At 45.9% G+C, this 14,549-nt stretch overlaps 1 protein-coding gene across 4 annotated transcripts in view; it reads right to left on the bottom strand.

Moving 5' to 3' along the window:
* DDR1 (discoidin domain receptor tyrosine kinase 1) overlaps positions 1 to 14,549 on the bottom strand; it is a 63,347-nt gene that overhangs the window by 20,270 nt on the left and 28,528 nt on the right. For all 4 annotated transcript variants that reach the window (XM_035107357.3, XM_035107360.3, XM_035107359.3 and 1 more), the window contains exons 2-6: positions 8,278 to 8,404; positions 4,341 to 4,443; positions 3,348 to 3,576; positions 1,790 to 1,937; positions 1,257 to 1,359 (exon numbers count right to left, since the gene is read on the bottom strand). In XM_035107357.3, coding sequence (XP_034963248.3) covers positions 1,257 to 1,359; positions 1,790 to 1,937; positions 3,348 to 3,576; positions 4,341 to 4,443; positions 8,278 to 8,356 — 662 coding nt within the window. In that variant the 5' untranslated portion in view covers positions 8,357 to 8,404. The remainder of the gene's footprint in view (positions 1 to 1,256; positions 1,360 to 1,789; positions 1,938 to 3,347; positions 3,577 to 4,340; positions 4,444 to 8,277; positions 8,405 to 14,549) is intronic.

Genomic DNA, 14,549 nt, shown 5'->3' on the forward strand with positions numbered 1-14,549 from the left:
TGCTCCCTGCTGAGACAACATCTTCTGTGGCAGCTTGAGGCTCACAGGGAAAGCAGGTGGTGTCCAACGAAGGCAAGTCAAAAGATAAAGCAGATGAGAACAGTACCTTGGACAGCTCCAAGGGGGACCCTGCTGGCCAAAGTATAATCCTAAAGCAGATACCAAGAGGAGGATGCTTCAGCCAGAAGGGTTTACCCAGAGCTGCCCAAGGTCCTTATCTATGTTCTCACTCTCCTCTGATGTGTTTTTGACTTGTTGCCTGCTTTCCCTGTGAGACTCAAGCTCCTCCAGAAGCGGACAGGTGAGGCTGGCTGTGCAGGACAGAAAAGGCCCCATGCCATGGGGAAGACCCACACAGTTGTGCCTTCCTCGTGGCTGCAGGTCTTTCAATGCTACAGCTACACTACAGGATCAAGAACACAGAAAACTTGGCTGCCACAGCACGGCTATAGTGTTTAGAAGGTTCCTCAATATTTTCAGAAGTTGGCTGGTGTGGCAAAAGGTGTAATAAGGCAGGTGGCCAATATGAAGCTAATAATTTTTAGACACCGTTATTTAGTTTTCTTCTCTCACTCAGCCCCAATCTTCTCTTCTTTCCTTCTTCTCATGCAGTTATCTATCACTATGGGTTACCCACCTAACGCTGGGCCCTCCTTCTGTTAATGTTCTTGTTGCTCATGTCTGCATTTTTTTTCCAGCACAAATCCTGTCATAGTCCTATCTCACTTCCGTTTTGTAAAAAAGGCAACCCAGGCTGAGAAAGTGATTTGCCCCAGATGACACCCTGAGCTTCCGGCTATTTGAACTCCACAACTATTACACAATGAGAAACTCTCTTTGGGTGGAGTCACACAATCGGCTTGCATCCCCATTCACAAGCTGAGCAAACAGAAGTTACCTTCCTGTTTTCTCAGGAGATGAACAAAACGTCTGAACACATTTTGAACTGCAAGTCCATAATCCCTGGCCATTGGCCACACTAGTAAGGGCTGATGGGAGTTGTATTCATAAACATCTGAAGACCACCAGGTTGAGGGAAGGCTGGTTGATCTAACATAACCCAGTGAATTGAAAGGTGATGAAATCTTCAAATAACCAGACGCACCATCATGTGGTGTCTGCAGCTGTCATGTGACTAACCTGTTCATCTGAACCCACCCTTCGAAGCTGAAGTTTCAGGTTGGGATTACCGTGCTTTTAGGGCCACCCAAGCACAGAATTCAACAACAGGGGGGCAGGGATGTTCACTCACTCACTTGCTGACGCTGTGCCCATCGTAAGTGGAGTCATTCAGGTAGACTGGTTCTGGAACTAGAGGCATGACCTGGCCGAGAGGAGCCGTGTACGACTGAAGGCCATCTGTGGAAGGAAACAAACATATTCAGAAGAAGACCTCAAGCTAATGAAAGGCCTCAGGACGATCAAGCTTCATGTGCAGCAAAGGCTTTTGGGTATGTGGAGCAAACCCCAAGGGCATGCGTACAGAGAAGGGGGTGAGGAAAACAAGAACATACGAAGGAGCCTTCTGTTGAGTCAGATGGTTGGTCTACTAAATACCTGATGCCGGCCAGGTATTTCCCTTGAACTACAACTCCCATCAGCCTCAGCAAGCCTGGCCAAAGGGGTGGGATGATGGGAGTTGTAGTCTGAAAACATCTAGGGGACTCAAGGTTGGGGAAGGCTGCTCTAAGCACCACATTGCACCGGCTCTGCATATGCATGTGAGTGCAGGAAAAGAGCTGGACTGTGTTGTTGCATCAAGGACAAAAAAAACAAACAGCCAGCTCACCTTTCCAGATGCAGCCATAGAGCTCCACGCGCAGGCAGACACTCATGACTCGGTCCGCACGTGGGTAGAAGCGGACGTAACGGGCAATAACCGGGGGGCCCAAGTCCTTCAGCACCACATCTTCTGTATTTTCATTCCCCGAAATCACCTAAGGGGCAGGAAGTTACTTTTCGGTCATTGCTCGGGAACCTGCACAGGCAATGGCAATTCTGAGTTTTGCCATTTGAGTAAAGACATTGGTGGAGTTTTTAAAGCCAGAGATGGGCAGCCTGTGGCCTTCCGGGTGCTGCTGAATTCAGGCTTCCATCAGTGCAATCCATCAGGGATGACAAAAGCTATAGTCTAGAAACAACTGGAGGGAGTCACACTAGCCGTCTCTGGTTTAGGCAGCGTATGGTGCATTGTCAGGACTATACCTGGGAAGTAGCGCATAAGCAAAGAGATCGGCCTGCCATGCTAGCAAAGGTCCTCTCTATTTGTTAGACACAGAGCCAGTCCTCAAAGAGATGCAAACCTTTTTCAGGGCTCTCCCACACCAGAGAGCAAAAAAACACCATCCAAACAGAAAACTACAGGTCATCAGGAAGGGTTCTAGCCCAGCCTTCTCCCTGACATACTGTTTCCCCATGTGCAGGATTCCCTTTTTGTGGAGAGGCTGGCTGCGAAACCGGTTTCTGGTCCTGTCCCCCTTCAGAATGCAGGCGGAGAGGGGGTTCCCATTATGAAACATGCCTTTCTCAGTAGCGGGCAGCGTAGGTGAAACATTGCTGCTCAACTGACCAGTTGCATCACTTCTCCTTACCAGGAGGCAGAGGAATAGGGGCAAGGCAGAGGTGAGGTTGGTGCAGTGCGAACTTACCAGCAGGAGTGCCAGATTGGCTCTGCAGGTGTGTTTGCACAGTGATGACTGTGCACCACTGTCTCACCTCACCCCCTCAACTTCCAGAGATGCAACTGGGGGGGGGGGTCAAGTAAGCAGCAACACCACACCCATGCCATCTGCTACTGAGAAAAGGCACATTCCACCTGCAGCCTGAAGCAGGGCAGAACAGAAACAGGTTCTCCACCTGAGTAAGAACAAGACTTTGTTGGTGCTACAGATTTCCGGTGGGCTCTGTAAGCCTCGGAAGCAAGCCCTTTGACACACCAAGCACCTAGAACCTCCCTTCCCATGGCAACTACTTTAAGTGCTTCTCTAAATGCTTCTCTAAATGTTTCAGCCTCTGCCCTAAAACAACGTTAAGGTTGCCTGGCAATTAAGATTATTTTATGAAAATCCATCTAATTTCAATCATTTTTTTATTACATCATAATAAAGCCTCTGCAATTCACCAAACTTACGGCATCATACAAATTTACCCCATATATGCGATTCCACATTTTGTAGCCGAGGGCAGATATTTCTTTAAGCAATGACATCGCAACTTAGCCTAACATTTGATCTCACGAGCGGCACTGCTGTGGAATCTGTGGGTGCCACACATTCCGCTAGCCCCACCTCCCTGCCTCCCATTGGCTGCCTTCACCTGCGCTCACTTCAGCTCCGCCCCTCGCTTACCTCGTTGCCCCACCGGTCACGCCAAGGCATCCAGCGGTGCCCGTCCCGGCTGTAGTGTAGCCGGTACGAGCGGGCAAACTCTTTGCCGTGACCGCTAGCATGGCGGCCCTGCGTGCCCACCAAGGTTAAGAAGTGCAGCCGCCGCAGGTCTATCTCCAGGTACTCCGCGTCGTTAGGGTAGACGGGTCCTGCAGGGCACCAGGCTCCATCCCCCTCGCTCAACGCCAACCTGGAGAGCAAGAAAAGGGAGAGGACAGATTGGTGGGTATATTAACGAACCTGTATTTGGGCAGGGGCAGATTTTACAAATCACATTTAAGTCCCCTTAGCACCTCTTGCATGCTATCTTTCTCGCACACCAGGTTGAGCAGGACCCCCCCCCCAATCCCTCCTTGGGTGGATGTCCACAACGTTGAGCTGAAGGAATAAGAGGGGAACAGGAAGACTACGCCAAAGAGAGTTGGGGTAAGAACACAGCCCTATTTCACACTGCTCTTTATAGGGAAGGCGTCCAAGAATGATGTTCGTACTAGATGGTGCCGGGCATGTTCTCGTGGAAGGACACAATCATTTTGTGGAGCTTGGGGCAGGCATCCTATCTTATTGAACAGTCATTTCCAGTCCTTCCCAGCCAGTGTGGTGTAGTGGTTAAGACCGGTAGACTTGTAATCTGGGGAACCGGGTTTGCGTCTCCGCTCCGCCACATGCAGCTGCTGGGTGACCTTGGGCTAGTCACATTTCTCTGAAGTCTCTCGACCCCACTCACCTCACAGAGTGTTTGTTGTGGGGGAGGAAGGGAAAGGAGATTGTAAGCCGCTTTGAGACACTTTCGGGTAGTGATAAAGCGGATATCAAATCCAAACTCTTCTTCTTCTTTCCAGCTGACCAGGTCAAAAGGCCTTCGTCTGTGTGCAACTGTGCAACTGTGATGTATTATACAACTGCAGGGGGAGGGGACAAGTTACAACTTTACATTTCAAAGGCCATCATCACCTGCTGTGTTTGGCGGCTGTCGATTCGGACCATGAGCTGGAGGCTGAGAGGGCCTCATCCGGGATGGTGCGGTCCTGCATGCCCAATGCATAGCGACACTTAGCTGCAAAGGGGGAAGGAAGCGAGAGAATGAAGAGCAAAGATAACCCCTTTGCATTCCCCAGTTATACACACCCCTCTGCAAAAACTATGAGCTATTAATAACTGCCCTGATCCGCATAACATCAATTATAGTATGTCACATTGAAACCAATGGGTTGCAAGTTAACCTAGGATGGAATGCTTTTAATGAGACGTGAGAACGTAAGAACTCTGCCAGATCAGGACAAAGGGACCCATCTATACCAGAATCCTTCCCACCCCCCACCCACCGGGCAACCAGATGACTATGAAGTGAACGATCAGCACCAACGCAGCAGAGCCTCCAAGCTGGTGCCCATCGCTGCTTCTTGTGGGAGTGAATTCCATAGCTTAACCCTGTTCTATGTGGTGTGAAGAAACACTTCCTTGAAACTTCCAACATTCAGCTCATTGTATAGCCCCAAGCGCTAGTATTATGAGACAAGAGAGAGGAAAACAACCTCTTCCTATCCACTTTCCCTACACCATGCACAATCATATTCCCTTTTTAACATGTCCCCTCTTATAACCAGGCTTGACACCACCCAAAGGCAGGCTTGGGTAGATACTGATGCACAACACTGAAGAACGTAGGCCTTGGGACTGCGTTTCGAAAATTGTAAGAAAAATGTTGTATCTCGGGGGGGGGGGAGGGAAAAGATGGCCGCCACCATAAAAAACATAGCAGCCACATGGTTCTAGCTAGCACCATCCTGTGTTGAATTAAGCTGTTCTCTCCATCTATATTCTCAGTTTATCCTGTGTATCCTGGGAATATGCCCCACTGAAAAAAGGCAAGACTTACATCTGAGTCAACTTTCACAGGGTTGAGCCCTGTATATCGAAACTCATTTTGTCTATCTGTTTGCTACCAGGCCTGTTTCAAGGTGCTTGTGTTAATCCACAAAGCCCTAAACAACTTGGGCTTAAAGTACCTTAAGGACTGCCTGTTTCCATATGCTCCATCTCAGTCACTGAGATCCTCTGAGGTGTCAAGCCTCCTGAGGTTCAGTTGGCCTTCGCTAGGGATCAAGCCTTTAGTGTGGCAGGCCCTGCACTGTGCAATTCCTTTTTCAAGAATCAGATTAACATAAGGCTACTGTCCTACCTGGGACACAGGTGGCGCTGTGGTCTAAACCACTGAGCCTCTTGGGCTTGCCGATCAGAAGGTCGGCGGTTTGAATCCCCGCAATGGAGTGAGCTCCCGTTGCTCGGTCCCAGCTCCTGCCAACATAGCAGTTCGAAAGCACACCAGTGCAAGTAGATAAATAGGTACTGCTGTGGCAGGAAGGTAAACAGCGTTTCCGTGCGCCCTGCTTTCTGTCACGGTGTCCCGTTGCGCTAGAAGCTGTTTAGTCCTGCTGGCCACATGACCTGGAAAGCTGTCTATGGAAAAACACCGGCTCCCTCGGCCTGAAAGCGAGATGAGCGCCGCAACCCCACAGTCGCCTTTGACTGGACTTAAGCATCCAGTGGTCCTTTACCTTTTTTACTGTCCTACCTACAAAAAGCAGAACACTTAGTACTGGATGTCAACGACTTCCACCAGAGGGTGCTCTAATTTCACACACAAGAGACGGACGCTTAAAAAAACACCCAAGGATGTCCTTTTCCAGAGACACACTAAGATTTAACATTCTGTTAATGTTCTGCAAGCTTTCAGCTCAATGTTCTGTTGTCTGGAACACTCTGTGATACTCTGGAATATAGCCAAAAGTGCAAATTCCATGCTAGGGGTGATTAGGGAAGACAGAGAGGATAAAACTCCCAGCATCATAATGCTGCCCTTCATATATTGTGTATGATGTAGTCCCTTTTTGGAATCCTATATGCTGTGCTGACGCTCCATTTCAAAGGGGAAATCACAGGGTTGGTGAAAGGGGCAGAAAAGGGTAAGCTAACCAAAATAATAAGGCTGGACTGAAGTACAATCCCTTTGAGGAAAGGGCTAAAAGAACTTGGGATTTTTTACAAAATAAAAAAATTCCTTCAGTAGCACCTTAAAGACCAACTAAGTTTTTATTTTGGTATGAGCTTTCGTGTGCATGCACACTTCTTCAGATACACTGAAACAGAAGTAACCAGACCCTTATGTATATTCAGAGGGTGGGGGGTGGGAGTGATGGGAATGGGTGATGGGCTGATAGGAGTGGTAAACCTGTTGATGACTGTTAACGACTGTTAATGACTGCAATTTGTCTTGCGGGGAAAAAGCAAGGGCTGAGGTGCTAAGGGAAGCTTGATCATGTATAAGACATAAGAATCCTATGTCTCTGTTCATACCAGGTGTCTCCATGGTTTTAAGCTTGCTAATGAGTTGCAATTCAGCAACTTCTCTTTCCAGTCTGTTTCTGAAATTTTTCTGTAATAAAACAGCTGCTTTGAGATCTTGTATAGAATGTCCTGGGAGATTGAAATGTTCTCCTACTGGTTTCTCTGTCTTGTGATTCCTGATGTCAGATTTATGTCCATTTATCCTTTGGCGTAGGGTTTGGCTTGTTTGTCCAATATAGAGAGCTGAAGGGCACTGTTGGCATTTGATGGCATACACAATGTTAGAAGATGAGCAATTAAATAGTCCTGAGATGGGATGTTGGATGTTGTTGGGGCCAGTAATGGTGTTGTCCGGGTGTATGTGGCAGCAAAGTTGGCATCTGGGTTTATTGCAGGCTCTGGTACCAGTGTCCATGTTAAGTCTGGTGGTTGTATTATTGTGGGTAAAGGGGTTTTTAGTTTACCAAAAAAATAATAAAATAAAATATGATATGTTAGAAGTTGATAATATTATGAATGGTGTGGAGAAAATGGCTAGAGATTTTTTTCTTAAATCTCCTCTGATGATGCTAGAATTTTGGGGTACAAAAGGAAACAGCTAATTCAGCCAGACAACAACAGCAAGGAGGACTTCCTTACACAATGTAGAATCCACTGCTGCAAGATGTGAAGATGAAGCTTATTTCCAGGCTTTTAGAGGACATCTGAAGGCAGCCCTGTTTAGGGAAGTTTTTAATGTTTAATAGATTATTGTATTTTAATACTTCTGTTTGAAGCTGCCCCGAGTGGCTGGGGAAACTCGGCCAGATGGGCGGGGTATAAATTATTATTATTATTATTATTATTATTATTATTATTATTATTATTATTTGGAGGGCCACAGGTTCCTTACTCCTGACCTGCAGGAAACAGATAGATGATAGATAGATAGATAGATAGATAGATAGATAGATAGATAGATAGATAGATAGATAGAAGAGAGAGAGAGATTATCCTTACGAGTGGAACCTGCAACAAAATGTTGCAGTGTTCCTATTCACTGTTCCATTCGGTCAGCCGTGCCCTTCTCTGAGATACTCCATTTTGTCTCCCACAAACACACATTCCATGGCCACAGAGGGTGCTCATTCCCCATTAGGCTGCTTCCAGAGCTTTCTCCTCCCTCTTGTGTGCAAAGATGGCACCATTTTGGTTTCATGAGCAACCAACGGCTCTCACGTTTGTGCTTCGGAAATAAGATAGAAGCATCGGACAAAACTATGTTGGGGGTTAACCAACATAGAAGAAAGGACCACCAGATGACAGTTTGGCAGCAGCCCCCTAAAAACCTTGCCCTAAGTTCCTTTTTCTTTGCTTCGCTCTCCACCTTATACTTGGCCTTGCCCTCTCGCCCGTCCTTCGTATCTCCATCACTTCTGCCCAATAAAATCCCGTAAGCTCGGTGCTCCTTCCGCACCACATTTCAGCTCCTCACCAAGGAACCCTCCAGTTTCCCGCTCCTCAACCAACAGGTCACAGCCTTTCTCACCTGGATCCAACTCACCTGGATCAAAGTGCTCTTCCAACTCCGAGGTGCCGAGAGACGCCGAGAGCAGCAAGCAAAGCGCTGCGAGTCCCACCATGCTCTCTGGGCTCTGCGATTATTACACCGACAGCTGAGTCTTCATGCCCTGTTTGTAAAAAAAGTAGATAACAGCAGTTAACCACATGCGGGTCTCGTACAGATAGCAGAGTACAACAGCAAGATGACTCAACATGAATGGGCAACCCGCCTCTTCCTAGGGTCAGACACTTTCTCTGTGCTAGTGAATAGCACACATTCCATGCTCAGGAGTCACCAGCATCCTGCCATTGTCCTGGCTTCCCTATTCGGGCCAGAAGGGACAGGCACTGACACACTGACAGCAGCAAAACACGTGATTATCGCAGGCAGAAAGGCCAGATGCCAAATTTGTGGTTGAGCGAACTCGGTGCATTTGGGAGACCCCAAGGCTGATTTACAGGAATGAGTGTTTAACCAGACTAAAAAAAAAATACTGTAACTCATTTGGTGACTAGGTCAGCTATTGAGGAGATATGTTCCAGTGGGGTTGAACAATGCCACTATTTATTAGAACTGGGGCTGCTGGCTGTTCACTGGGAATGAGCTGTATGCGATCGCTCCTGTTTCACTCTGCAAGAGAAACAAACCGAGAAGCCACAATTAAGCTTGGCTTTGTGTGATGTCCGAATCCAGACTCATCGGGTGGCATTCAACTGAGTTTCCCTTAGAAGAGACCCACTGAAATCAATGAACCTAACTTGGCTGTAACCATTAATTTCAATGAGCCTGCTCTAAGTAAAGGTAAAGGACCTCTGGATGGTTAAGTCCAGTCAAAGGCAACTATGGGGTTGCGGCGCTCATCTCGCTTTCAGGCCGAGGGAGCCGGTGTTTGTCCATAGACAGCTTTCCAGGTCATGTGGCCAGCATGAATAAACCGCTTTTGGTGCAACGAGACACCATGACGGAAACCAGAGCGCACGAAAATGCTGTTTACCTTCCTGCCACAGCAGTACCTATTTATCTACTTGCACTGGCATGCTTTCAAACTGCTAGGTTGGCATGAGCTGGGACAGAGCAACAGGAGCTCACCCCGTCACAGTGATTCAAACCGCCGATCTTCTGATCAGCAAGCCCAAGAGACTCAGTGAGTTAGACCACAGCGCCGCCCGCGTAAAACTTAGCTGAATGTACCTAGCAAGCCATGATTTGTAAGCCAATGACAAACCATGGTTTAAGGCAGCGGTGGCTGGCGCCCGTTGGGACAGGTAAGGTGGTTAGAGGACAATCAGGAGCCAATTAATTCTAGATGTGTCCCACCCTCGGCCCTGTTGAGTTGGACAAATTCAACACTGAGACTACAGAGGAGGAAGCTGGCAGCTAGCACCACCCCCTGCAGGGATTGTAAGTAAAAAGGCAAGCAAGCAGGGGACTGGCTGAGGTCAGTGTGATATCAGTTACAGTGGTGCCTCGCTAGACGAAATTAATTCGTTCCACGGGTCTTTTCTTATAGCGAAAAATTTGTCTAGCAAATCCCATAGGAATGCATTGAATTTTTTTTAAAAAAAAATTGCCCATAGGAACGCATTAATTGAATTTCAATGCATTCCTATGGGAAACCACAATTCGCTAAAAACGTATTCGTCTAGCGAGGCAAGCTCCGCTCGAAAAATCCTTTCGTTAAGCGGAAATTTCGTTAAGCAGGGCATTCGTTAAGTGAGGCACCACTGTATTATCCTTGGAGCTTCCAGGTCAGACCAAGGAGGCACATTTTGCAAAAAATGTATAATTACAGAAATGAAACGTGCAAAATAGCAGCTATAAAATGGCAAAGGGCCAAAGCAGGTATTCCATGCAAACCAATACTTTCAAGTCCCAATTGTTGCTTTGATTGTGAAAAGCAATTCTGGGGAGCAGTTTTTTTTTTTTTTAGAAAAAAGCCTTTATTGTATATTAAAATTTCAAAAGAAAATACACAAAGAAAAATACATATAACAAACAACAGGTATACGCTTTACACTAATTCAAAGAAAAGATTATGGCATCAATAAATTTCGAAATCTAGGTACTCAGACCTTAGATATAATAAGAATCAAAAAAGGAAACGGAAAAGGAAAAGAAAAGGGGAAGAAAGAGGAAGGAAATGGACAAACAAAGAAGATCTCTAAGGTAAGTCATTACGAGGTGGGAAATAAGGGGAGGGGGTGGGATAGGGTGGGAGGGGAGGGGGAAGGGAAAGGGAAAGGAAAGGAAAAAATGAAGTAGATAAATAATAAAGAGGGTTAAAAGGTACAGTTGTAATAGACAGAATAAAATTTCGACTTCCCAACACTTATAATCGGTTACATTTCATAATTAAGTTCTACTAGGCTTCTCCTTATCTTATAACATAAACCATTTTCCTCACTCTCCCGTTTCATTATTTCTTATCATCTCGTGCTTCTTAATCTAAACATATCACCATCTTTGTGCTTATCTTTTGTTTACAGAAGTACTCTTCCACATATTTCCACTCTTTCTTCACCTTTTGTTTGGGTATCTTTCTAATCAGGGCGGTTAATTTCGCTAGGGTCATATATTCGGCTAATTTTATATACCACTCCTGTATAGTTGGAATCCTATCTCCTTTCCAGTTTTGGGCGATCAGCGCTCTAGCTGCCGCGCAGGCGTAGAGGAGTATATTTTTCCTATCCAATGGTATATCCTCAGGGATCATGCTTAATAGCATGATCTCTGGCTTTTTTTCGAATGTAAATCTAAGCATTTTTTTCAGCTCATCATATATTTCTGACCAGTACTTGTTAATCCTATCACACCTCCACCAGCAATGATAAAAATCCCCCAAAATCTCCTTACATTTCCAGCATTTATTTTGGTCGTTTCTATAAATTTTAGCCAATTTAGCTGGGGTCAGATGCCATCTGTGTGCCATCTTCCATATATTTTCTCTTATCGCCATACAGGCTGAGAAATCTATGTCCTCCCTCCATAGCTTTTCCCATTGCTCAACATAAATTGACCTCCCAATATCTTGGGCCCATTTTATCATTGCGTGTTTGACTAACTCATCTTTCATTTCCCATTCAAGTAAAAATTTGTACAATTTCGCTAATGATTTCCCCTGATTTTCCAATAGATATTCCTGCAACTTCGATCTCTTATCATCAAATCCTATCGCCTTGTGTTCCTTAAATATCGACTGCAGTTGGAGGTAGTGTAACCAACTTTGACAGTATTGCTTGATCTGGTTATATGGTTTGAGCTCGTACTGATTATTACTTTTCCTAATCAAATCTTTATATGTTGGCCAATTACCCCCTTTCGGGAGGGGAGCAGTTTAGAATGGGTGGGGAGAAAACAGCACTTAGCTCTGTCCCCACCTGCCATTTCCCCCACTCCGCATTTGCAAGGGTACGTATATACCTGGAACCCAAGATTAGAGGAAGTGTTTTGTGAAGAAATTGGGGGGGGGGAGGTAATTGCATTTATAGACTGCCAATTTCTCCCATTGCCCAAGTCAGCCTTGCGCTCCCAGCCAACACTCCCTCCCCAGACCACAAATCCCACTGTCTCCCTACTCTCCATGCTCAACTCTGCTCTAAACGGGTCCTTCCCCCACCCAGACCACAAACCCCACTGTCTCCCCACTCTCCATGCTCATCTCTGCTCTAAACGGGTCCTTCCAACCCAACCACCACCAGCAACAAAGCACTGGTATTCAGAAACACACATTTTTGCTAGTAACATCTAGTTTTGTGCTAATAGTGCAGAGTAAGAGGAACCTGCAGGAAACTGGGGAGGAAAGAGCCCACCTCCACCCCAGCAAGTGCTGTCAGATGCAATTAAGCAATGAAATCAAAATGCTGGAGCAGAATCTACCCAACGGCAGCCTCAGATTATTTGATAATAGTTGACTGTGGTCATTAAAAGAGAATCAATTGACAACATTTGATTCATCAACTGGTGGGCACCCCAACCCTATTGATTTACGTCATGAGCCGTTTAAAGGCTCTTGAGTAACACAACTGGACCTTTGCCAGAGGCCCTGATCAAGCCGTTTCAACGTCAAAGTGATGACAAGCAAAACAAAATGAGGCAATGCGGGGCACTCCAGTTCAGGGTACCAGTCAGTCAGCTATGCCCTATTCCAGGATACTTCATTCCATTCCCATTCTACTGGGTTATTCATCTTTTTTTTCTTCTTTGCAATGACTTTCTGTGGACACTTAGCATGCTCAATCTTCAATCGTCTTTCTTCTGAGGGTCCCATCCTGAGGTAGCTTCTTTTTCCCTAAATATTTCTTGTACTTCTTGGGGTCTGTTTCTACACCTCCCCACCCCATGTTTGCCTATGTGGTGCTGTTTTTGGCTATAGAAGTCACTGCACTGTATAATCTATCTATCTATCTATCTATCTATCTATCTATCTATCTATCTATCTATCATCTATCTATCTATCTATCTATCTATCTATCTATCATCTGTCTATCTATCTATCTATATCTATCTATCTATCTATCTATCTATCTATCTATCTATCTATCTATCTATCTATCTATCTATCATCTACAATCTATCTATCTATCTATCTGAATCAAAATTCAAATATATCTGAGTAGGCATTTCTGGGCTCCGTGCACCCCAACCCCCAGATGGCAGTTCAAAACACTTGCTTCAGAACCAATATTTCTACACAATTTGTATGACGTGTTCATCTGACTATCCTAGTCATGCAGTTGGGTGCAGGCCAGGTAACTCCCGCAAAATTAGGAACTTTCCTCCTCAGGAAAAGAATCACCTCTGCAGGGAGAAGGATCCAGATTGTGAAAGCTTTGCTGCAAAGAATCAACACACACACACACACACACACACACACACACACACACACACACACATGGATTTTACCACTGCTGGTCATTATAGTGGTAGCTCGCAAGACGAATGCCTCGCGCAACGAAAAACTCGCAAGACAGAATGCTTTGCAAGATGAATTTTTTTGCGGGGTTTTTTTTTTTTGCCACGGCAAACCGTGCTTCGCAAGACGAAATTATCGCAAGACGAAGCAACTCGTGGAACGAATTAATTTCATCTTGTGAGGCACCACTGCATTTTTAAAAGTTATCAGCCCCTCAATTTTAAGTCCTCAGTGCTGTGGCATCCAGACAGGCCTGAGGCTGTCATTGTTTTGAATTACAGACAGCAGATTCAGGTTGTGCAATTATGGCTGACTGGGAGGTCTCACGCAACAAACCCACCCACCCAAAATTCAGACTTTTCGCAAAAAGGGGAAGGGGAAAGGCAGTGAGACACCCGGCCCGTTGACATTTGCTTTGATGCAACATCATCTAACCTCCCCACACAGAAAAAAAAATCAGAATGAATGTTCGTTAAATAGCGAACGGTCGTCTAATCTCTTCCTGCAAATGAATCAGGATGAACGCTCAATAAACAAACCACCGTGAAGCACCTCCAGTGCTGTTTTCTGGAAATGCATTATTCCCAAACATGTGGGCAACTGGCTCAAAGGCAGAGGCCAAAACATTTCCAGTGAACGAGTGACTTAAACTGCTTAATAATCAGAGTATGCACTAGACCGTACAAGATATGGGACATTTCTTGTCCTCCCAGTGAGAGAGGGAGGGCAGGATCCATACTGGGGCCAGAACTTAAAGGGGGGGGGATTGAGATAGGGCTGGAAAGTGGAAATATAACTGGATGGCTTTGTCCTACAGCAGGGGTGGCCAACTCCCAAGAGACTGCGATCTATTCACAGAGTTAAAAACTGGCAGTGATCTACACCCTTTCTGGGAGTTCAGGTCAAAGTTGTTGAGCTTCTTTTAGGGAGGAGGAAAGCCACCTTTTTGGGGGGTGCAGGGCAAAAATGTTGAGCTTTTTTTAAGGGAGACAAAGTTGTTGAGCTTCTTTGGGGGGAGCCAGTGATCTACCACAGACGTCCAGTGATCTACCGGTAGATCACGATCTACCTGTTCGACGTGCCTGTACTACAGTATTTAGAGAATTGGGGAGGCAGCAGGGGATGATCAGGGAAGAATGGGGCGTAGGCTGGGACAGGGTGGGAGTGGGGTGAGGGGTAATAATGGATGTAAATTTTTGATTGATTTAGATGGCCCGAAACTGGAATGACTTACGGAACTCACTGAAGTATCTGGGAGACCCTGAGTCCAGGGGAAGGGGGGTTGAATTAGTTTAAAGTGTTTAAATGTTAGCATGATAGAAGAATTAATATTTAAATTTATGGAAAATTCTTCATAATA

This window comes from Zootoca vivipara, chromosome 2 (genome assembly GCF_965207765.1).
Source record: "Zootoca vivipara chromosome 2, rZooViv2.hap1.1, whole genome shotgun sequence".
NCBI lineage: Eukaryota > Metazoa > Chordata > Lepidosauria > Squamata > Lacertidae > Zootoca > Zootoca vivipara.